The sequence below is a fragment of the Diceros bicornis genome, chromosome 9 (assembly GCF_020826845.1).
Source record: "Diceros bicornis minor isolate mBicDic1 chromosome 9, mDicBic1.mat.cur, whole genome shotgun sequence".
Lineage (NCBI taxonomy): Eukaryota > Metazoa > Chordata > Mammalia > Perissodactyla > Rhinocerotidae > Diceros > Diceros bicornis.
The window spans coordinates 3,227,255-3,251,531 of record NC_080748.1 but is presented as its reverse complement, the minus strand read 5'-3'; the positions used below and the strand labels follow the sequence as shown (position 1 = coordinate 3,251,531).

The window sequence follows — 24,277 nt, the reverse complement described above, 5'->3', positions numbered from 1 at the left end:
TCGAGTCAACAACGGAGTCTCACCTGAATGCCTGGTTGGCAATGACATATACCCCAGGTGGCTTATGAGTAGCGCCTAGGCAACTGATAGATTCTTAGTGGATCCTGCTGAAAGGAAGTTAGGAGCTTCATGTAAACAGGGAAGCAAAATGTCCTCTCACCCCTTCCCTGTTGATCAGAGGTGGCACCTTGGGGGTCCAGTTTCTGAGTGGATAAAGAAAGAGTTCAGTGCAGGGGAATATCCTGAGTGGTTCCTTGGGGGAGGAGAAGGGTTTGGCATTGCCTCTGTCCCAGCCTGGGGGCCAGACACTCCACGAGACTGGGGCAGGCAGGAGCCATTCAACCAGACTCCCAAGACACCACATCCTCTCCATCCACGCCTCGGCCCACGACCAAGCTTCGAGAGCTCAGGGGTCAGGACTGTTGTCAGTGGTGGAGCTGGGGGTTAGGTGAGGATGTTGGAACAGGGTCTCTGGCTGGGAGGGCCAAGTGGCCTCTCCTCTGTGGCCCCTGAGCAACTCACTGCCCCTGTTTGGGCCTCTGTCTCCCCATCAGGGAAATGGAAGGATGGTGATCGTGTGGTGCAGGCCTCACATGGGGGTGATGAGGTAAGAGGGAAGAAAGGAATGTGGGAGCTTTCTGCCTCCTCCCTGGAGGGGTGAGGGCAAGAACAGTGATGACAGTCATGCGACAGTGAGTCCTCAGGAGAACCTGTGAAGTAGCTGGAGTTCTCACACTTTCCAGATGAGGAAACAGGCTCAGGGAGTCCAGGACGCAAGCCCAAGCTTACACTCAGAGAGTTGAAACTGGGCTTGTTCTGGAATCACAAGACCTTGGAGGGTGGAGTGGCATTGGTACCAGTTGACTCGAGTCAGATATCCAGTGTCGGAGGCGAGAGGTGTTGGAGAGAAATGCGGTGAGGGGACTATGGCCTCACTGACACTGTCCTCGACCCTGACAGGAGGGGCCTTCCACGTTTGCCCCCCGGAAATCAACCCCCAGAGGGTGCAGGAGAAGGAGCAGCAGCAGCAGCAGGTGAGTGTGCCTGTGGGGGAGGGGCTCTGCGTTCCCAGCTGGAGGCCTCAAATCAAGAGAGGAGGGCCCTTTCTCTTGGTGCCACAGTGTCCGAATCCCCCAGTAGAAGTGACCGGGATGGCCTGGAAGAGCTGGTGCAGGATGGGTTAGTTGTGGGGAGGGACAGGGACCGCATACCCTGTGATTTTCTAGAAGCCTGCCCTGGGAGAGAGGAGGAGGAGTGTGGTGTTCTTGGGGTGTGAAGCAAGGAGGAATTGAGGGGAGGCTAGTAAGGGTCCTAGGCTGTTCCCCGTGGGAACCCTGGGGTGGGCCAGGAGGCTGTGGCTGTGGACTTTTCAGGGGAGGGTCTGCAGGGGGTCGACTTGAGAGCAAGGGCTCATCCCACCCGCACCCCAATGTCACAAGGTGTCGTCCCCTATCTTGGCACTTTCCTTGGTGACCTGCTTATGCTGTGTCTGGCGATGGGTGATTATCTCGAGGTGGGTGAACCTGAGGCCAGGCAGGAAGGACCACGACCCTGAACCTTGGGATGCGGGAGCCCCCGAAATGTGCTCCGAGCTCTCAGCACTTTACACATCTCTCCTGGGAGCCTCGCAGTGGCCCCTGGGAGCTGGGGCATCAGGCCCATCTTAGAGATGAGTGAACAGAGTCTCCACCTGAGACACCCATTCCGGTTCCCCAGGCTGGGGAAACTCAGAGCTGCCTGATGGCACAGCCGCGTGAGGTTTTATCTGAGCTGGACTCAGCCTCTAACTCCCATGCTCCCCATGGAGGGAGAGAGGGGTCGCCCCCCCCAAGTCAGGCAGCACATAAGTTGCTGAGCAGTCCCCTCTGCCTGAGGCCTCAGCCTCCAAGTCTGTCATCAGAGAGGGTTGTGCTGCCAGGTCCCTCAGCCTCCCCCCATGTCTTCCTTCTCTGGAGCCCAGAGCCCGGCCTAGGTCCAAGTCCTGTTTTCTCTGCATGCTCCGCCCTCTCTGGGGACCTGGCAGTCGTGCACCATGAGAAGGGGTGGACATAAGGGGCTAGTCAGTCTATGGCATTCTGTCTGATGGACTCTGGCTCTCCACCTTCCAGGGGAATGAGATCAACCTTAAGAAAGGGACTGAGGTGAGCAGCTGTGGCACTCCCTGCAGGGGAGGGGAAGGAGGTGGAAATCAGAGACCCTCTGGGCAGAACAGTCCCTGGTTCCACCCCCTGTATCTTACATTGAGTGGAAGACTTCGATAACAGAGAAGTGGGAGACCCATCCAATTGGCGGGTTGGTTGAGGGGAGGATGGCATCAAGGATAACTTCCTGGAGGAGGGGCTGATTATTCCCATTCTGAGAACAGGTAGAGCCTGGATAGAACTGGTGGGAAGGAGCGTTGCCAGGACTGGTCCCCTGCCCCACCCCTCACCCCCCACAAGGCCCCTGCAGCATCCCCCACCCAGGCCCCGTGTGCATCCTCTCCTTCCCTCTGGTCCCAGGAATACCGAGTCATGAGGGAGATGCTGCTGCTCCCAGTGGTTGCAAAGAATTACAACCAGAGCTGGAGGAGTGATTTGGGGCCTGATTCCAGGACATGGAGCTGCTCAATGAGAATGATAGTTGAGGCTGTGCAGGAGTTGAGTGAGGGCAGGGGTGGACTCTCCATGTTGGCCAGTCCAGAGAGCCTGTCTCCATGGCCCCCTGCTCAGCCCCAGGCCTTATTGCTTGGCGAACTCTGGGACACCCAGACTCCAGCTGCTGGGAAGGCAGTGGGGGGACACCTGAGGTGTGGTTCCTGGTAGGCTCAGAGGTGTCTCTCTGCCCTGTAGCTACAGCCTGTCCTGCCTGCTGGATCCCCAGATCTAGTTGGCCAGCAGAATATTCAAGGCCAAGAAGAGCGGGCCATCATCAAGTTCAGGGGTGAGTGAGTGTCTGGGCTGGGGTGACTGACTCCTAGGAGTTCAGTAAAGCTTTGAGCTAAGCGTGGCCTTGGGGAGTCCGATAGCTGGCACTGGGATCCCACCTCCACTACTGAGCAGTCCTGTGACTGGGGTGACTCTCTTCAGCTTCCTGAGACTCCATTTCCTCCTCTGTGAAATAGGTGATAGTAAACGATTGCTCCCGTGGCAGGGACAAGTGGGGTACTGGTGGCTAACAGCACTGAGCACAGGGTCTGCAGCACCCAGTGCAGTGGGGCCAGGGTGGGTGGCCATGATTCTGAGGGAGGGCCCCCAAGATAACCTGACACTTCTACTCAGCCCCCAGGCCCCAATACCGAGCCCCATACCAGTGGCCGATCACAGCCTCATCCTCAGCAGCCAGGACACAGCTGGGAAGCTTGCGATGCACCGGGCCAGCTCCTCCCACCAGACAGGAAGGGGAGCATTGTAAGCTGATTCCTGGAGTCCCCTGAAGCCCAAGAGAGAGGGAAATACCCCATCTCAGCTCCCTGACATCCCCCAGCATCTATGAACCCATTGGGGAGGGACAGTAGTTATTTGTTGTAAATAATAAATGCCATGTTTGAATATTATATTAAAGTCCTGTTCCCTTTACAGCCTGGAACTTGTGGTGTGGTTCTGTCACTTTCTGTAGGTATGTGAGGGAGACACAGAATCTCACATTTCTCCTGGAATCAAGAACTCTTCCGGGTCATCAGCTTATTGTATGTGGGAGAAGGGAGAAGGGCCAGCCCCTTCTCTGGCTAGTGGGGACAATCCCAAGTCCCCCTAACACCGAGGACCAGTTCATTTCAGTATCATTCAGCTCCTCCAGGAGCAGACACAGCCCACCACCCCTTCTCCTGAGATTTAAAGGTTGAAGGTACTTTCACAGGCAGAGAAAAAACCACTGAAATGTGGGTGACTTTAAAACAGCACTACGCAGGACCATGTCATGCCACAGGCAGGGGCTGCCTTCCTAATTCTGGAGGAAGAGGGAATGTTTTCTGCTTCTCTTCTTGAGGTTTCTTTTGACCAAATTTTAGGAACTTGTTGTTTTCTAGTTCAATCTCTGGGAATATATCAGCTCTAAGTGGAGAAAACAATGGAAAAAGATCAAAATGTGCACGTTGAGAGGACAAGACCCGAGGAAGTTCATTTGCAGATGGACTAAAGGCAGGCAGGACTTTCCCTCCTGAGGGCCCTCTAGGGGCTCCATGTTCACCTCTGACCTAGATTTGAATCCTGCTGGAATCCTTGTCCAGGACCCTGAATTCCTTTTCCTGCTTGATTTGTATCCAGGAGGAAAGATTTGTGATGCAGCTTTTAAGGCTACAGCTGGGCCTTGTTACATAAACATTACTGCTCCCTGTGAACTAGGATTTTCAGCACCCCTGCCTTCCTTATGCAATTCCATTTAGGACAGAATTTCCCTAGAAAGCCCCAAACCTCCTCCCTGACTTGGCCTGATGGATCCCGAGTGAGCTCTACTTTGCCAGGATAAGGGACCATAATCCTGGCCAGTCAGTGACCCCACATGGTCCCTTGCTGTCCAAGGTGACTTCTGAGCCTGTGTTCTTCTGAGGTCCATGGTCTTGGACAATCCTCAAGTTTACACACTCAGTGTTGGTGTTCCAAACTCGTCCAAATGGGGCAACTGGGCCCAAGCCCTTAAAGTGTGTCAACCCTGGGTGTCTGTGATTTTTTCCCCAGTCTTGTGTTGTGGTTACATTACAACCACCTGCTGGGGTGTGAACCCTGTTTGGAGCTTTGAAAGATCAGGTATGACGGGGGTGTGGGGGGCTCCAACAGGGAAAGCCAAGGAACTGATGATCCATGGACGTACATGAACACAGCCTTACCAATTAAAATACTGAAATGCTCCCCATCTGGTGGTGAATAGACACTGCTCTGAGCTCACACCGAGAACCCACCACATGACTAGAAGCTTTCAAAGGGTTACTAAGTGGCATTTTGAAGCTCTTCCCTTGGGAACACCCTGTAAGACGAGGGCCAGATGAATCGCTTGGCACTTTTGAGCTATCCCCTCCTTTCTGATGGCTGCAAGTGTCACCCAGACACACAGGCTGGACTCTGTCAGGGAAGCCTTCTCAGGACAGCCAGAAGCTGAGGATGAATTCTGGTTCCCGGCATCCCAGGCCCTTCCTGACACAGCATAACCACCCAGGAAAGTGGTTTGGTAATGAAAAAACTGGGAAGGCCATACTTTCCCTCCAAAGAGAAAGAGAAGTGCCAACAGTGAAAGATTGATCCCCCAAATAGACAATTGAATCCCAACAAGCAGTGGGTTCTTGTCAGATTACTGATGCTGAAAAGGCCTCTTTTGATAATAGCACGATCCCCCAACTGCCGTGTCCATCTACATGAATCAAATTTCCAACACATATGGATCTAAAAAACTGAGGGAAATCTGGTATTTCCTTAGATGCAACTCTGAAGTAGCATGCAACAAAGAACATAAAAATGGAGACTTAGAAGTAAATATCTAATTTGAGAACATAGACATCGAAGTGCTTTTGAAATAATATTTTGGAATCTATTGCAATATTACACAAAAAGAATAATCCACTTTAAGTAGGTTTTACTGTGACTGTGGGGAAAAACTGAATCATCCCGTGACGTTGATAACTCTCTGCTGACTTGAAAGTAAAAATAAATGATGTGCATAGTAAAGGAAAATGAGAGAACAGCATGAAAAAAGAAGATTTTTCTCTCCTCACCTGAAACTCAACCTCTCACCTCAGAAAGAAACCACTGTCTATATTTTCTATTTCGCGCAGCAGAGTTTAATAAAAGAAACGTATTGGTATGTTTTAAAGTTTCAAGAGCTCAAAGCAAGGAAACATTAGGGACGCTGCCAAGAGACCTCACTGAGGTGCCTGCTCCATTTCATCTGCTGTCAGGACGTCCTTCTTGGCCCCTCACTTTCTCTGCCTCGTTAGCAAGTCTGTCCGCCATCAGTGCTACCACCAGTCTCTCTCCTGTGCTCTTCACTGCCCTTTCCTCCTTCCTGATACCTTCCTCAGTCGCCAGAAATTGTTGGCAGTGGAACTGTGGAATGCCCAGATCAGCTCCTGGAATGATCTCTGCCAAATCTGAAGACCGGCAGGAGTGGGCATGGAACCTGGAGTGCAGACTACCTGCGAGCACACCTGGCAGGGATTCACCTGTGTGACTAGGTGCAAGTTTTTGCAACGCTTTGGCAAGATTGAAAGGACTTACCAGTTTTCCTGCATTGCTGCAGGCCTGGAGTCCTTGCGGTCTCTCGGGCCAGCAGACCTGGTGGGGCTGGTCCAAAGTGTCCTCCCAGAGACCCGTCACTGCCAGAATGGGATGGGATTCTAGTATCCGGCCTCTTGAATATGTCACTGGACATCCTCAAAGGGTTGAAGATGCTTAAACCAGGCTTTGGTTTGGACTGGTTCCCACAGTTACACTGCTTCCTCTGTGAAGACGTAACTATCATCCTTCTTTTCCTCTTACCTTACAAAAATAAATCATGAAATTGGGTCAAATGACAAAGGAACCCTGACTTTTTAGGACAATAATCCTGGTTGTTTTGTACTTCCACCCTCCCTCTGTCCTCCAGGGATAGATCTGACTTGTGTCCTGGGATGTCATCAGGCAAATTTGCATCAAGAACAGAAAGCTCAAGGTCAAAATTCAAGGCTACTCCAGATCATTTCTCCTCCGCCATCCTGTTAACACCCCTCCCTGTTTGAGTGTGTTTCTATTATATTCTTGTCCTTGTCACTCTAAACTGCACAAGTCCTGACACTCCCTCTCAGGGCAGTTGGTCCCCAAACCTTTACTAAATCCCAAATCCTACCATTTCTGTGTTTTCTGACTACTCATTTGCTTAATCCATTGACCACTTGGTGTTCATAGAAGTTAAATCAATAGTGACATTATCAACCACCCCCTGTTAACGACTTACTCCCATATCCCAGATGTTCACATAATCCAAACGGTTATCGTCAAAAGTAAATAATTCAGAAAACGTATTCACTCACCACAAATTCCTGATCTCTAATACTTTTATTCAAACACTCATACAGTAGATACCTGTCCCTCAAGATCAGAAGTAATGCCAGATCACCGATCCCCACCTTAAGTTCCTCCTACACCTATCAATCCTGGATTCCATGGACTATGATCTCAATACTTTCCTTGGAATAATAAAAAATTCCTTACCACTCATTTATGTTGTAAACCTCCAAACCAAGACGTTCCCAATTATCTGCCATGCAGTAGCTACTGCTGGTCTTATAACAAACTGAAGAAAAAACATGAAACATTATCTTTTGGTACCATTGTAAAAACAAAACCATCTGCATCAACTGGGAAGCACCCATAATGCCTGAAAATTTTGTTCTCTTTTTTTGTGTTGGGTCAATAACAAAAAGAAAAATCAATTAAAAAATGGGCAATGGACCAGAATAGACTTTTTCCAGTGAAGACATACAAGGGACCAATAGGTGTATAAAAAGGTGTTCGGCATCACTAATCAGGGAATGCAAATCAAAACCACAATGAGCTATCACTTCACACCTGTTAAGATGGTGATTATCAAAAAAACTAAAGATGGCAAATGTTGGTGAGGATGTGGAGAAAAGGAACCCTTGTGGGAATGTAAATTAGTACAGCCATTATGGAAAACAGTGAGCTTCCTCCAAAAATGAAAACTAACATATGATGCAGCAAACCCACTTCTAGTATATACCCACAGGAATTGAAATCAGGGTCTCAACGAGATACCTGCTCTCTAATGTTCATTGCAGCTAATTCACAATAGCCAAGACACGGAAGTAACCTAAATGTCACTGATGGATGAATGGATAAAGAAATGCAATATTAGTCAACCTTGAAAAAAGAAGAAATTTCTGCCATTTTTGACAACATGGATGGACCTGGAAGACATTATGCTAAGTGAAATAAGGCAGACAGAGAAAGGCGAATACTCACTTATATGTGGAATCTAAAATAGTCAAACTCATACAAGCAGAGGTTAGAATGGTGGTTACCAGGGGCTGGGGGGATGGATAAATAAGGAGCTGATGGTCAAAGGATACAAAATTTCTGTTATCAAGATAAATAAGTTCTGGAGATGTAGGACAAGCATAGGGCCTACAGCTGACAAGACTGTATTGCATACGTCACATTTGCTAATAGAGTAGATATTAAGAGTTCTTACCACAGAATAATAGTACAAAAGGAGTTGAGAGAAAACTTTGGGAGGTGATGGATATGTTTGTGGCCTTGATGGTGGTGACAGTCTCAAGGGTGTATACTTAGGTCCAAATCCATCAAGCTGTATATGGAAAAATAAGACATAATCGTTGATTCCTCTGCACCTTGAAATACACCGTGTCCTCATCACAAGAGAAAAAAATTTGTAACTATGTATGGGGATGGATGTTAACTGGACTTATTGTGGTGATCATTTCAACATATATACAAACAATGAATCATTATGTTGTACCCCTGAAACTAATATAATGTTGTATGTCAACATTACCTCAATAAAGACAATATAACAGAGAAAACCATTTGAATATTGTAAATGAGTTCAGTGAATCCCTGAAACTGCCCCATTCCCATATGAGAGTTACTGGAAGCAGAGAGGATGAAGTAAGATGGAAGAAAGTTGTACAAAACAGTAATCAAATTAAAATCATTTAAGTTGCTATGAGCTCCTTGTGGCAAAGTTCTATGAGCACTGATCATTCACCTTTTCTTGGAAAAGCATACTTTCAGATCCAACCCATAATAGTTTCATCATTTGCTCTAATAAGAAAATTTCAACTTAATAAATAAAACCAAAAGCATCCCTTATGTATGAATAAAGTTAGTGAACTTTACAGAGAAAAGAGCATATTTGCACACTCAATAAAGGAAACAGAAGAACTGAATGATAATTGATTCTCATTCAAGCTTATCTTTGAAAGCCAGTAAAACCAGGTTATCTTTTCAAGGATGTGTGTAGAGCTGTCAGCCTTGGAAGACAGAAATAGTGACCTCCTCTGGAGCAAAGGGCAGGCTTGCTTACTGCCCAGTATAATAGAAATATCACCCCTCCCTGGGGCAAAGGTCAGCAGACTTCCTGCCCATTATCAAAGATTTGAGTTCCTTAAGCTCTGAGTTCTTGCAAACCTCTGCATGTCACCCGGCCCACTGTGTATCACCCTGTAAGAAGTGGGATTTAGTGAACCGGTGCAAATGCTGATACTCTGGCCACTGCTATTGCTGTGACATTAAGTCCTTTGTCTCTGACCCATGGGTCTCATGTCTTTTGCCAAGATCTATAAGACCATGGTAGGCTGACTTATTAACTTGCAGGTAAGGTAAAATATCAGGCCTTTCACAGTTCCTGACAAGCGCTTTAAGTAACTAGTAGTCCTAGGAACAGAGAGTTACCCAGAACAATATGCATGGATGGTCTTCATAGAAGACTTCATGCAACCAAAACTTTAATAAGGCTCTCTGACCTCTTTTATTTCTACCCCAATTAGAAGGAGAGGCACCAAGCTATTACAGACCTATGGCTTGTGCAAGCCACCTGGAGACCTAGTGACCAGAAACTTCCCATGGGGAGCAAAGACAGATGGGCATATTTCCAAAATGGACCCATCTGCCTCCCTATCATCCAAAAGACAGTACATTATCTTAATTTATGATGATTTCATTCATTAAAATCTTGTGATGGGCCAAAGATACACTTCTAAGAGGAGTGAGGCACATGACAGTTGTCAGTAGATTAACAGATTTGGTGAATATGAAACTCTAAACTAAACTTAGTGTTCTAATCAATTATAAGGTACAACAAATTTAATTAGATCAATTAAATGATATTTAATGGTATGCCTGATTATTACTCTGCAATAATGATCAAGAAGCTCATATAAATAACTATAATTGGTCTTACTTTAAAATATGATAGTCAAGACTTTTTGAGATAAGCTGGAGAGAAGGTAGGGGAGAAATAGATAGCTGCTCTAAAGCCACTTTCAAGACAGCTGGATCTACATGTAACCCAGGAGATCGAGGCAGATGGCTGTGTGCCTAGATCCTCCCTGAACTGTGGTTCTCAGGGATGTCACGGGGCTGAAGCAGCTTTCTGAATCGTGTTTACATGTCCATGTGTACAATACCCCTGACCATGAAGATGAAACACCATTCAATCATCCCTTACACCCCTCTAATTTACAATTAGATTTCAAAATCATTGTATCATTACATGATCATTTATTCCTCAAACCTGTAGGATGCCGAGCTAAAAGAAAATCAAATTTCAATGGCTTCTTTTCTTTCAAGGACCAAGACGTTCTTTCACAGTTGGAATACGGATTAGAGGATAAATCAAAGTCAATGGAAACAACTTAAGAAATGAACAGAGGAATATTTCATTCCTATATATACACAGTTTTCACTGTGGCAAAAACAGAGTTACATTTTAAAAAATTAGAATTTTTTGAAATTTTATAGATATTAAAGACATTGTTTTGCTTATATTCCCTTTGGTTTACCAAATGAAACTCACTCTTTAATGGGCATTTCTAGCATTGAGTGCTAATAACAGCAGCTTTTTAAAATTCTTATTTTTCCCAGGTCAAAGACCAAGGGCAGAGGTCATCAAGAGGTCAAGTCTAATCTACCTACAGATGTGGCAGGCTTAACTATGGATGTTCAAGCCAGACATTGCCAGCAGAACCAAATCTCTTCACCCATAGGTGAGTTTTTACTAGTAATCACAGAGACTTAAGAATATCAAAGGAAATTCTGTTCTTTTTGTGTGTGTGTGTGTGAGAAGGACCAGTCCTGAGCTAACATCCAAGGTCAATCCCCCACTTTTTTGCTGAGGAAGACCGGCTCTGGGTTAACATCCGTGCCCATCCTCCTCTACTTTATATGGGACACTGCTACAGCATGGCTTAAGAAGCGGTGCATCGCTGTGTGCCTGGGATCTGAACCGGCAAACCCCGGGCCGCTGCAGCGGAGTCTGTGGGCTTAACCGCTTGTGCCACTGGGCAGGTCCTCAAAGGAAATTCTTTATTAAGAACCAAAGTTATAGATTCCTATCTTGGGTTCATTACTTTGAATTTTTGACCCAAATCATATATATCGATTGGACCATGCTCAATTCTATGATCTTTGGAAGATTCAGCCTACAGCTGAAGAGAAACAGATGCGACACCAATATCTTATCCTCTCTGAAGTCCAACTGAGAGCCCCTGGAGTCAGAAGTTTTCAAGACAAGAAAAAGTCATCCTTCTGAACAGAGAGAGTAGAGGCTATTCAAACATTCAACTTTAAATTGTTAACATGACTCGTTAGAATGTGATGGAGCAAGCATAATACTTTCTAAGTTTCAAGATTTTTCTCCAGAATACTGAGATGGATGACCTTGAAGGCCAATTTCCCCATAAATGTATTTATTCAGTGATAAAATTAATTTCCCTATAAAATAATTCCCATAAAAATGTTAATAATATATCATAGTCTCTCACTAAAAGGAAACAAAGCAAACTGAGCAGTTGAATAGCAGTGCAATAAATTCCATACAATGATCTTACTGCAGCGTTATGTACAATAGTGAAACTGGATGTAATCCCATTTCTATCAAAGAAGAAGTAAACAGATTATGGTATTCCTGTTCTTTGGAATACCTCTAAAACATTTAAAATGGTAAGTTAGAATGATGTGCACTGATAACGGGAAACGTCTATGATATATGGTTTAGGAAACAGCAAATTGCAAAACTATGTAGTTATGTAATTTATGTTAAAAAACTTTATGTGTGTTTATAAATACATAGGAAATGTCCAGAAGAATAAACCCTACCTTGTTAACAACAGTTCCCTCTGAGTAAAGGAGTGAGTTTTCAGGGAAGAGGATGAAAGTGGAGGGTTTCGCTTTCTATAGATCGGTGTAATTTGACATTTTTAACAGGATGTATTTCTTTCATAATTAGAAAAATGAGTGATGTGGCCATTTTGTGCAGGGCAACAGTATTATGTTCACCAGTCTCTGTACTGTATGTTACTGCACAGCACGGACTGTAGGAGAAAGCCCAGGGGAGCAATGAAGACAAAGAAGACATGACACCCGCAAAAAGTCAGTGGAGTATTTCTACATAACAAACCTTCCAGGCGAGTGATGGTCAGTGTCCACTGCTCCAGCCCTCGCAATAAACCTAGAACCTTCCCAGGATAAGCCAGAGGACCAGGCCCAACTAGTCCACTGCCTGCCCGGGGCCTGTTTATGCTAGGTGACTGCCATCAAGCAGATAATGGACTCAGGATGGGGTGAGAGGCGGAGTTCCAAGTGGAGATTCAAAATGTACCAAGAAATTTTGTGAAGTGAAGGAAGCTACTCGACCTCTCTGAGCCTCAGTGTCCCCCCCCCCATAGAATGGGGATCACAGGTCTACTTCACAGAGCTGTTGGGGAAGATACATAAAAGTGCCTGTGACAGCCAGTGTCCACATTAATAACAAAGTTGTATCTGACTTCAGAATAATCGATGAAAAGAATAATGTTAATGAGACCAAAGACGAGATGCCCAGCTTCATAAGCAGCATTGAGAATGAGAGGAGCTCTGACTAAGCAGGGTTCTTCACAGCTCCACTGGAGAGGACGAACACGGGCTACACCTGGATAAGTCGCTGTTGTACAATGACTCGTGTAGTGAGGGTGGGTCCCTAAAGACACTGCGAAATACAGTTACACACAGTGGCTCCTAGGAAACAACTACAAAGCAATCAACACAGCAGATAGGAATAGGAAAGGGGCAAGCAGAGGAGGGTAAGAGCCACAAAATCTGATGGAAGACACTGAACCACGATGAGAGCCCAGCTCTGTCAACAGCTGTTGTGGTTGCGCTAGGAGATCAAACTTCTGAGAAAGCCATTGTGGGGACGCTGGGAGCACAGTGGTCACTGCAGCCACACCTCAACAGCAGTGCATCGGAGCACACACACCCCAAAACTTTCCTCTCCATTAATTCTTGTTTTAAGATGATGAATATCCTCATGTTTCAATGTCTCCTTCCAACCCTTGTGGACGAGTGTTGTCAGAACCCCCTGAAAAATGCACAGGCCAGAGTAGGATGGAACACTGGGCGCTGGGGGAGCAGCGCTGCACCTGACCACACGGACTATCACCTGGGCCTATTGAACACGAGAGAAGAATCCGAGGATGTGGTCTAATGAGAATTCCCTGTCTTGCCACATTCAGAGACACCACAGAGTTTCTCGTCCATTTTACAAAATAACATTTTACAAAAATGTTAGAGAATTCATGTGTCATTTATTCATAAAGAGGCAAATTCTTGACAAAGTGACAGGGTCCAGTTTCCATGACCAGGTTTTTCAGTTGTTTTGATAATATCCCACATTCAGGAATCGGAAATGTAACCTACTGGGATGTGTAATATAAACAAGGACTTTTTTTCATGTAGATCAATGCCCAGATTTTTGGTGAGGACATAAGTCGTGAAAGCTGCTAACCACTCCTCCACAGGTTTCAATAGAACTTTTAAATTAATTTACCAATCTCAGGAAAAGAGATTTTGGCCATTCAAATTTTTTATTTCTGCATTCAAGTGTACAGTACAGCCAAGAGAATAAACAGAAAAAAATTGACAAGAAGATCTTGCTTGCATTTCATCTTTTGCAAATAAGCAAGCTATTTTATGCTCTGTTCCTTTCACTATTCTAATCAATTTTTAAAGAATACGGTGCATCTGACTATCCCTGGGCGTGTTTATCCGGGAACTTTGCCGGAATCCAAAGCAGAGATGTTAAAGCTGACGAATTTCAAATGTTGCCCAAGTGCTGTCTACCTTACACATCCGTCTCCCAAAGGTGGACCACCGGTCTCTTCCTGAGGGATCAGAGTCGTCACCTGTGTCTCTGAGAGACTGGCCACTCAGGCCTGAGCTGAGATTAGGTGATCAATCTAAAGGGCAAAATGCTTAAGCTATTCTCATCTTAAGGATGCTGTTTCAGAGGCCTCTGCACTGGAATGGGTTGGTGAAAATGGCCTACTAGATACTTTCCTGGGAATTGGCTTGTTCTCCTCTGCTCTTAGCGGATCCTGGGGAAACCAGTGATTAACCTCAAGGATGCCTCAACTTCCACATCTGCAAAAAAGGCAAGCAACAGCCAATGTTACCACCCTGCAAAGCTCTTAAGTTGTGCTTGTAAGAGGGGCCACAAGGGCGAATTTCTCCCAAAAGCTAATGAAATGTTGGCACTTTGGCTGGAGAAGGCAGAGGGCAACATGCAAAGTGGAAAGTTTCTGGGATGTCAAACCAGTTCCCATAAGCATTTTAGAGAAGCACCTGGCCCTGGACTAGGTAGGAGGCTGTGGAAAGACCCACAGACATGCAGGTGGGAGGAGGAATCAAGCCACGGAGGGAGGCGGTGTGGAAGAGGGATGAGTCTGGCTTCAACTTTGGACAAAAGCAGTTGCACGCTGCAGGCCCGAGGCTGCCCATGCAGCCACCACACCCTCCTAACTCCCTGGTCCTTCTCGTCCCATCAGATCCTTCCGGGGCTCAGTCCACGTGGAGCAGGTGCAGGACAAGTGTCTGCAGCCAATGACGGTTTTGCCCTCAGCCAAACACACACCACCCTGTTCCTCCCCCTAGGGCTAGGCACCGCCCTGTGCCCAGAGCATCCTGGGAGTTGTAGTCCTGCAGCCCTTCAGGCTGCCTGCTGGGAGCAGTTAAGAGACAAAATCTCCCAGCATGCACAGCTAGGGGCCCCAATTCCTGCCTCGTCCCTCCGTCCCTGGGCCCCAATCCTCTGCTTCTCCACCCCACTCTCTACCCCGCCTCTTCTCTATACCACACCCACCCTTCATGCCCTGTGTACCCCCCAGAGTATGCGCAGTGAGGATGGACTGCATCCCTTGAGCCCGGTACTCAGGTAGGGGTGGGGCTCACCAGACTAGCTGTTGCTGAGGATGCTTGCAGCCCTATTGGAAGCACCCTGGTCAGTATTTGAAAAGTAAATTCAATATCTAAAATGGAAATACCCGGTGCCTGGGATCCTGGAATTTGCCTTTTCAAGGCCACCAGTCCTGCCATCCCCTGCATCCCTCCAGGCTGCCATGATCCTCCCTCTGGACCCCGTGGTCAGGGTCGCTGCAGAGATCCTCCTTTTGGACCCCACCCACCTGAAGGGCCCATACCTTGGTCAGGCATCTTAGAAGGACTGCCCTGAGACATGTCATAAAAAGGAGAAAACATCACAGTGCACAGCCCCAATTCCTGCATTGTACAGACAGGAAACTCAGATGCACTGGTAAGTGACCCCTAAGCCACTTTGGGTAACCACACTCATGCCCCTTGTCCGACGCTGCACACAGGCTTGTTCACTGGACTTCTTTATCCCACTGTGGACCTCTTGGCCTCGTTAACACAGGCAACAGCACCAAAACTTCTCGTTGCTCTGTCCCACTATGTTAGGCAAGTTTGTGTAGGAAGGTAATATGCAATTTCTGCTCTACTATAGGGCTGGCTCCTTGGCAACCAGTTTTAATATCCCTTTTTAAATATACCCTCAGAATCACAAAATAATTAAGCAAAATAATTTGTTGCTGTTGGGGGTTATGGTGATAATTTTCTGAAGTCATTTTTCCATTTAGCTACTCTGACTCCAAATACTACAGCACCACATGCTTCTCAGACTGGTGGATGCACAGCTCCACTTCTTTGCAGAGAGGATGCACAACAGCAGAATATCCGTGGCCCGACTTTCTGGAGCATCAGTATTACTACAAGATTTAGAAGAAGCAAAGTTATGTCATTTCCGAGGTAAGGAGTTAAAAACTTAAAACTAAGATGAGGTGGGAAAGTCATATGCCATTAATAATTGTCAGTAATCTGTGCCTGAAATGTCAGACTGTCTCTGAGAAAGAACTCTGAGACCCTATTTCCCATTGTTTTCAATAGGAAAAATTAGAAAACATAGCAAATCTATCGAAAAACCCTACCAATTTCCTAAGTCATGATATGGCACCTAGACATAAGTTACGAACATCATGTGCTCCTTGTTTTGTTCCTCATTCAACCCAGTCCCACAGGTCTTGAGTGCATGCTGTGAACACTGCACTGTGCTAGGTGTCGAGGCCTTGGTGAGCATCATCGTGGGAGTGGAACTTGCTGGAGAAAGATGACATCATAAAATCTCAAAACCATGCCAGTTACCAAATTGAAGCAAGAATGGAAAGACCTAGGGGACCACACAGGGTGAGGGCATTAATAGATACTTGGGAGTATTAAAATCCATCTGATGATGTCATGAGCGAATGTGTTCCACTTTAAAACAAAACCCTGCTGTTATTCTGAGATATTGAGTTAGGATCTTTGTGCAAATATGCAGGATTTAAAATGTTTATTGATGTATAACATGCGTACAGAAATATATGCAGAAGTCATCCATGTAAACCTCAAAGAATTATTATAAAGTGAACACACTTGTGTGACCAAGAACTAGCAGCAGCTTCACTCAGACCTGGACAATCCCTTTCTTCCTCCTTCCTCCTCAAAGGTAACCAATATCTTACCAAAAAACACTGTATATCAAGTTTGTCTTCTTATACAAGTGTTTTATTACAGAAAATTTCTGTTTTATTACAGAACAATATCTGAGAGCATTCTGCTCTGTGGATGCCAGAAAAATTTAAACAATATACAAAAAAACAAAATAACATAGTAGGCCCATCTCCCAGCTTCAACAACTACTAATCATCTGCCATTTTTGTTTCATCCACACTCCATCCCATTCCCACCTCACTTTATTATTTTTTTAGTCTTTTGTGTGTGTGTGGAGGTAAGATGTACAGTGAAAGGCACAAATCTCAATTCTACAGTTTTGGCAAATAAACATGCCCATATAACCTTCACCCCTTTAAGAATAGAATGTTTCCAACACCCCCAGAAAACTCCTTCCTGTTCATTCTCAGGCAATTTTTTCCTTCCCCTGAGGCAACCTCTGTTCTGGTTTTTTCACCATAGGTTCATCTTGGCTGAAATCATCCCACGTGTATTGTTTTCTGTCCAGCTTGCCTCCCTCGGCACGAGGTTGATGAGACTCACCCAGCATGTGTGTGTCAGCGTTTGCTCCTTGGCACGGCTTAGGGTGTTCTGCTCTGTGGATGCCCCGCAGTGTGCTCGTCTTCCTCCTGGGGACTTGCAGGTCATCTCCTGCGAACATTCTTGTACAAAAGCTTTTTGTATGCTGTTTGATTCCTTTATTAGCATTTAAGTGACACACATTTTGCACTTTTTAGTGGTTGTTCCAGATTACAATATACATCTTTAACATATCACAGCCTACCTAGACTTAATAGTGCACCAATTTAATCAATGTAAAATATAGAAGCCTTGCTACAGAACAGTTCCACTTAACTCTGTCTGACCTTTGTGCTATTGTTTTCATAAATTTTACATCTACTCATGTTATAAATCCCACAATACAGTGTTATAATTTTTGCTTTAAATAGTCATAGGACTTTTAAATAAATTAAGAGAAAAAAGTTAAGTATTTGGAGGTAGATGCTTTGAGGTTCTGCAAATGTACTGTTTCTTCTTTAAGTTTCACCCACAGTTTTTGCATTCACCAGTCAGTCTTGCCCACAGTAATTATTACTGTGGTGTTCTAGTGGCAATTTTCTATTTCACGCTATCCAGCTGCGGTTATTATTTGGAATTCTGTGAGGAAGATTCCCCTCCTCCCTCTCCCTTCCTTCTTCCTCTCTTTCTCTCTTTCTTTCATTCTTTTTTTCCCCCTTTTTTCTTTCTTTCTTATTTAATCTTTTTTATATCAGTATAGACTCATGGATATTTATTTTATTCTCTGGGTAATAATCCAATGCTACCATTATTTATTTTGTTGCTCACAGTTTTCCAACTTGAGCCATTGGGAAGTCTTTCAGATTGATTCCTTTTGACACATCTCATCATTTTCTGTGTTTTTTTTTTAAAGCACTTTCAGACTTCCTGGCACTACAAGATGCTCCAGGCTTATCTTGTATTTTCCATCTCCAGCCCTAGAAGTACCCATTTCTCCAAGAAAACCTGCTTATTTTTATTGGAAAATGATATTTAGAAACCAAGATCTAGGAGCTAGGTGTGCTCATTGATACTAGGGTGTCACTGTTTCTAGACCCTCTCAGCAGAGCTTGGAAATGTATGTATGAATATAAACTCAGGTATACACATCTATCAATCGATCTATCAGTCTATCTATCAATCTGTCTATCTGGATAGATATATTAAAAGAGACATGGATTCATACTGATAATTCCAACTCCAATCCAGCACCACAGAGTTTATTCTAGCATTCTCCTTTTGCTTATTTGTAACTTCTTTCACCAACAGTGAGAAACTTAACTCCAGTTAGCTACAATATATTTACTAATGTGTCAACTACTTTCAGAATTGCTAATCCATACCCTTATGAAAAACAAACTTACCACCTAGAGTACAGTGTTCTTGTCGAGTACATTAGTTTTACAGTATCCCGTCAAAACATTGTCTTCCACAGTTACTCAGGTCAGGGCCTTTCATCTCCACACCTTCAGTGTGGTTATGTCACATGCTTATAATACAGTGAGATTCATTTGTCACTTCATTCCATCTGAGTTCCCTAGCATCCTGATTGATTTTTAAAATTTGCAGAGTAAAATTCACTCTTTGTGGTGTACAGTTCTATGGGTTTTGACAACTTTATGGTCGTATATCCACCCCCACAGTACCATACAGAGCTGTTTTATTCACCTCCAAATTTCTCTCATGCTGTCACTTTGTAGTCAACCCCTTCCCCCACTCCATCCCTTGGCAACCACTGATCATTTTCCATCCCTGTATTTCTGCCTTTGCTAGAATGTCATATAAATGGAATCATATACTATATAGCCTTTTGAATCTGGCTTCCTTCCCTTAGAGAAATGCATCCAAGATTCATCCATGTTGTTGTGTGAATTAAGAGTTTATCCTTTTTATTGCCAAGTAGTATTCTAATGTACCGATGCACCACAGTTTCTTTCTCCATTCACCTTATGAAGGACATTTAGTTTGTTTCCATCTTTGACAATTATGAATAAAATGGCTATGAAGATTCACACAAGGATTTTTCCTTAAACATTAGTTTTCAATTTGTTTCACTAAATACCTAGGTGTGGGATATCTGTGTCATATAATAAGTATATGTTTAACTTTATAAGAACCTGCTAAACTGTTGTCTGAATACAACTATCATGTTGCATTCCCAGTCCTAGTTGCTCCTAGTCCTCACCAGCACTTTGTAGTTGCAATTTTATTGGTATTTGCAATTTTATTTTTTTATTTTAGCCATCTAATTGGTGTGTGGTATCTTGTTGTGGCTTCTGCTTCCTTTATGAAAGTGAGTTCTGCTAAATATAGGATCCTGTGTTGACTTTTGGGTTTTCTTTCTGTACTTGAAAGATGTGAATTTGTTGTTGATTTGTCTATTTTTTTTTTTTTATAATATATCATCCTTCATTCACGTTATTTCTCCTTCTATGTAATGTCTTCCCTGGTATGTATGTATTTCCCTGAATGCTTTCAGGATTTTCTTTTTATCTTTGGATTTTAACAGCTTGACTATCATGTGCCGAGGTATGGTTTTATTTTGTATTTTATTTTGTGGGTTTGTTGACTTTCTTAGATCTAAAATTTTAGATTTTCCACGAAATTTTGGAAGTTTTATGTTATTACTTATTGATTTGCCTTTCTGTCTCATTTAATTTTTCTGTCATTCCTCTCTCTGCTGGGGACTCAATCATCTCACAGGTTGTAAGGCTCTCTTCATTTTCCTTCAAAAATTTTACATTCTTTTCTTCAGACTGGATAATTTCTATTGCTCTGTCTTCATGTTTCTTCTACTGTTTCTAATCTACTGGTAAACTCATAAGTACTTTTTTTTATTTCATCTTCCTATTTGGTTCGTTTTTATAATTCCCATTTCTCTGCTGAGTTTCCACATCTGTTCATTCATTATGAGACTATGTTTCTTTACCACCATTATCATCTTTATAAAAGCTAATTTCTTATCCTTGTCTGCTAATTGCAACAACTTGGGGATAGTTTCTACTGCCTGCTTTTGGTCATATATGGATTACATTTTCCTATTTCTTCAAATCTCATGCTTTTTTAAATTGTGTACTGGAAATCATGTATGATAGTTATAGAGACTTTGGATTCTATTGTATTCCTCTGAAGAGTGTTGTTATTTTTCTAGCAGGGAGTTAACTTGGCTGGACTGAAACTCCAATCTTATCTCCTTTACAGTGGGCATAGCTGAAATCTTCAATCAGATCTTTCATCTTCCAACTGCTGTTTTTACAATAGTCCCTCTGGGACCTACCCTGCATGTGTGTTGTTCAACGATCTGCCAATTTGGTGTGTGTGGGGGGGAGACTTTCATACATATTTTGAGATTTTCCTCTTAGTGGCTCCCTCCTTTCCAGAATTTCTCCCCTAACTTTCCAGCTACTCTGGCAGCCCCAAAATACATCCTCTAACATTACAAGTAAGACTGTAGTTTCTCCCCTGTCTGGGCCACGTACAGATTTTGGAATGCTTTGAGTTAAAAGCCTCAAGCTTGCAAATATCTCCTGGCGCAATTCCCATCATTCAAGGGAAGACTCCCTCTCAGTTCTGCTTGCTTTGGAAGAGATTTATACATACACACATATACACATTTATTGTATGTGTCTTACATATAGATACATGAGTCTATGTAAATATATATATAAAGTATATATATATACTATATATATACAATATGTATATACTATATATATATATATACAATATGTATATACAATAAATATATAAAATATTTTATGCAGATTTTATCACTGTTATCTGTGAGAGTGTTAGTTCAACAAGCTACTCCACCATTACTGGAAGCCAGACCTCGGTTTTGTTTCTTTTTTGGATTTTATATAAATGGAATTATACAATACATAGCCTTTTGAATATAATTTCTTTTATGTATCATTATGGTTGTGATATTCATCCATGCTATTGCATGTAGCTAGTGTTCGTTCATTTGTTGAAAATAATTAATTATTTAATGGTCATAAAATATGCATAACATAAAATTGACCATTTTAACTATTTTTATGTGTACAGTTCAGTGATATTCAGTACATTCACATTATTGTGTAGCCATAACTTCCAACCACCCACAGAACTATTTTCACCTTGCACTGAAACTCTGTGCCCATTAAGCAACAACTCCCTGTTATCCCTCCCTCTTGCCCCTGGGAACCACCATTGTCCTCTCTATTCCTATGAATTTGACTTCTCTAAGTACCTTATATGAGTGGAATCATACAGTATTTTTCCTTTTGTGGCTGGCTTTATTTCACTTAGAATAAAGTCTTCAAGGTTCATCCATGTCATAGCATACGTCAGAATTCCTTCCTTATTTTTTTTATTTTTTGGTGAGGACTATCGGCCCTGAGTTAACATCTGCCAATCCTCCTCTTTTTGCTGAGGAAGACTGGCCGTGGACTAACATCCATGTCCATCTTCCTCCACTTTATATGGGAAGCCGCCACAGCATGGCTTGCCAAGCAGTGCATCAGTGCGTGTCCATTATCCGAACCGGTGAACCCCTGGCCACCGCAGCAGAGCGCACGCACTTAACCGCATGCACAACCGGGCTGGACCGAGAAATCCTTCCTTTTTAAGGGTGATTGGTATTCCATTATGTTATAAACCACATTTTTTTTTTTTTTGTCAATTCATCCTTTGATGGACACCTGGCTTACTTCAAGCTTCTGGTTATTTTGAGTAATGCTGTTAAGAACACGGGTGTACATATATGTCTTTATACCTCTGCATTCACTTCTTTTGGATGTATACCCATAAATGGTGTTTGAGATTCATTTTTTCACATGGGGGAGGGTTCCCCACACCTCCAACAAGACGTACTTGGAATGGCAGCTGGTCGTCAGATAATTCAACTCAATTTGATGCTGTCAACCCAGAGATACATCCGATTCCACAGGTTGAGGGCTCAGTCCTATAAGACTGCACACCCACCCAACCTCACTTCAAATTCATATGTTAGTTAGAAGCCCAGGCTGTTTCCTGTACTTCTGACTGACTGGCTGTAAACCAGAGCTTCCCACAACCTCCTCCTTGGGTTTGATTAATTTGCTAGAGTGGCTCACAAAACTCAGAGAAACATTTACTAGATCACCAGTTTATTATACAAGGATATAACTCAAGAACAGCCTGTTGGAAGTGGTGCATAGGGAAAGGTATGTGAGAAGGGACACAGAGCTTTCATGCAATCTCCAGATGCACCACTCTCCAAGCACTCCTTGTCATTGTCAACCTGGAAGCTCTCTGAACCTCCTTCTATTGGGATTTTTATGGAGGCTCCCTCACGTAGGCATGATCAATTATTAACTCAGTTTCCAGCCCCTCTCCCTTCTCTGGAAGATAAGGGGTAGGGCTAAAAATTCCAAGCTTCTAATGAGGGCTTGGTCTTTCTGGTGACCAGCCCCCATCCAAGAGCCCACCCAGAGTTGCCTCAATAGAACAAAAGATTCTCCTAGTGTTCTTATCACTTAGGAAATTACAAGAGTTTTAGGAGCTCTGTGTCAGGGAATGGGTCAAAGACAAATATTAGAACAAGAGATGCTCTTAGTGTTCTTATTGTTTAGGAAAGTAAAAGGTTTTCAGTAGCTCTGTGCCAGGAATTGGAGGCAGACACCAATAAATATATTTTCTATTATTTCAGAACCCATAAGTGGAAATTCTAGATCATATGGTAATTCTATTTTTAATTTTTGAAGGAACTGCCATACTGTTTTCCAGTTTTATATTCTCACCATCAAAGTATAAGGGTTCCAATTTCTCAACATCCTTACCAACACATGTTATTTTCTTATTTTGTGATAGTAACTATCCTAATGGGTGTGAAGAGGTATCTCATTGTGGTTTTATTTTTGCATTTTCCTGATACTTTGTGATGTTGAGCATCTTTTCATGTGTTTATTGGCCATTTTATATCTTCTTTGGAGAAATGCGTATTCAAGTCCTTTGTGCATTTTTAAATTGGTTTTTTTTTTATTGTTGAGTTGTAGGAGTTCTTTATATATTCTAGTTATTAATCCCTTATCAGATATGTGATATGCAAATATTTTCAGCCATTCTGTGTGTTGCCTTTTTACTCTGTTGATTTTATCTTGTGATGCAGAAAACCTTTGCATTTTAATGAAGTCCAATTTGTTTTTTTGTTGTTGCTTATGTCTTTGGTGTCATATTGAAGAAATCATTGTTGGCAATGGCATTTGGACCCAATGACATGCAGCTTTTTCTCTGTGTTTTCTTCTAAAGATTTTATAGCTTCAACTGTAACATTTATATCTTTGATCCATTTTGAGTTAATTTTTAGATATTGTGTGAGATAAGGGTCCAACCTCATTCTTTTGCATGTGGGTATCCAGTTTTCCCAGCACCATTTGTTGAAAAACTTATCCTTTCTCCAATGAATAGTCTTTGCACTCTTGTCAAAAATCATTTGACCGTATATGTAAAAGTTTATTTCAGGGCCCTGTATACTACTTCGTTAGTATATTGTGTTTATTTATGCGAGTACTACACTGTTTTGATTACTTTGTAGTAAGTTTTGAAATCAGAAAGTGCGAGTTCTCCAAATTTGTTCTTCTTTTTCTAGATTGTTTTGTCTATTCAGGGTCCCTTGAGAGTCCATATGAATTTTAGGATAGATTTTTCTATTTTTGTAAAAAACATCATTGGAATTTTTACCTCCTTGTGTAAGTTGATTCTTAAGTATTTTACTCTTTCTGATGCTATTGTAAATAAAAATATAATGATTGTAAATTTCTTTTTCAGATTACTTATTATTAATGTATAGAAGAACAACTAATTTTTTCATGTTTATTTTGTGTTCCACTAGTCTGCAGAATTTATTAGTTCTAACAATTTTTTTTGTGGAATTTTTAGGGGTTTCAACGTATAAGATATTATTTGTAAACAAATATAATATTACTTCTTCCTTTCAAATTTGGATGTTATTTCTTTTTTTATCTTGCCTAATTGCTTTGGCTAGATCTTCTAATATCATGTTGAATAGAAGTGGTGAAAGTGGGCATTCTTGCCTTTTTCCTGATCTTAGAGAAAAAGCTTTCAGTCTTTCACCCATGAGTTCGATGTTATCTGTGGATTTCTATATATGGCTTTTATTATGTTGAAGTAACTTCCTTTTACTCTGAGGGTTTTTTAGTGTTTTTAAC

At 42.9% G+C, this 24,277-nt stretch overlaps 1 protein-coding gene across 6 annotated transcripts in view; it reads left to right on the top strand.

Annotated features, from left to right (window-relative positions):
- The window catches only part of LOC131410027 (ral-GDS-related protein-like), a 209,055-nt gene extending 191,634 nt beyond the window's left edge, over positions 1-17,421 (top strand). For 4 of the 6 annotated variants that reach the window (XM_058547758.1, XM_058547757.1, XM_058547760.1 and 1 more), the window contains one exon: positions 2,502-2,817. In XM_058547758.1, the coding sequence (XP_058403741.1) occupies positions 2,502-2,804 (303 nt within the window). In that variant the 3' untranslated portion in view covers positions 2,805-2,817. Of the gene's footprint in view, positions 1-2,501; positions 2,818-16,988 lie in introns of those variants that run through there. The other 2 variants (XR_009221117.1, XM_058547761.1) reach the window with 2 other exon arrangements.
- Positions 17,422-24,277: the final 6,856 nt, after the last annotated feature.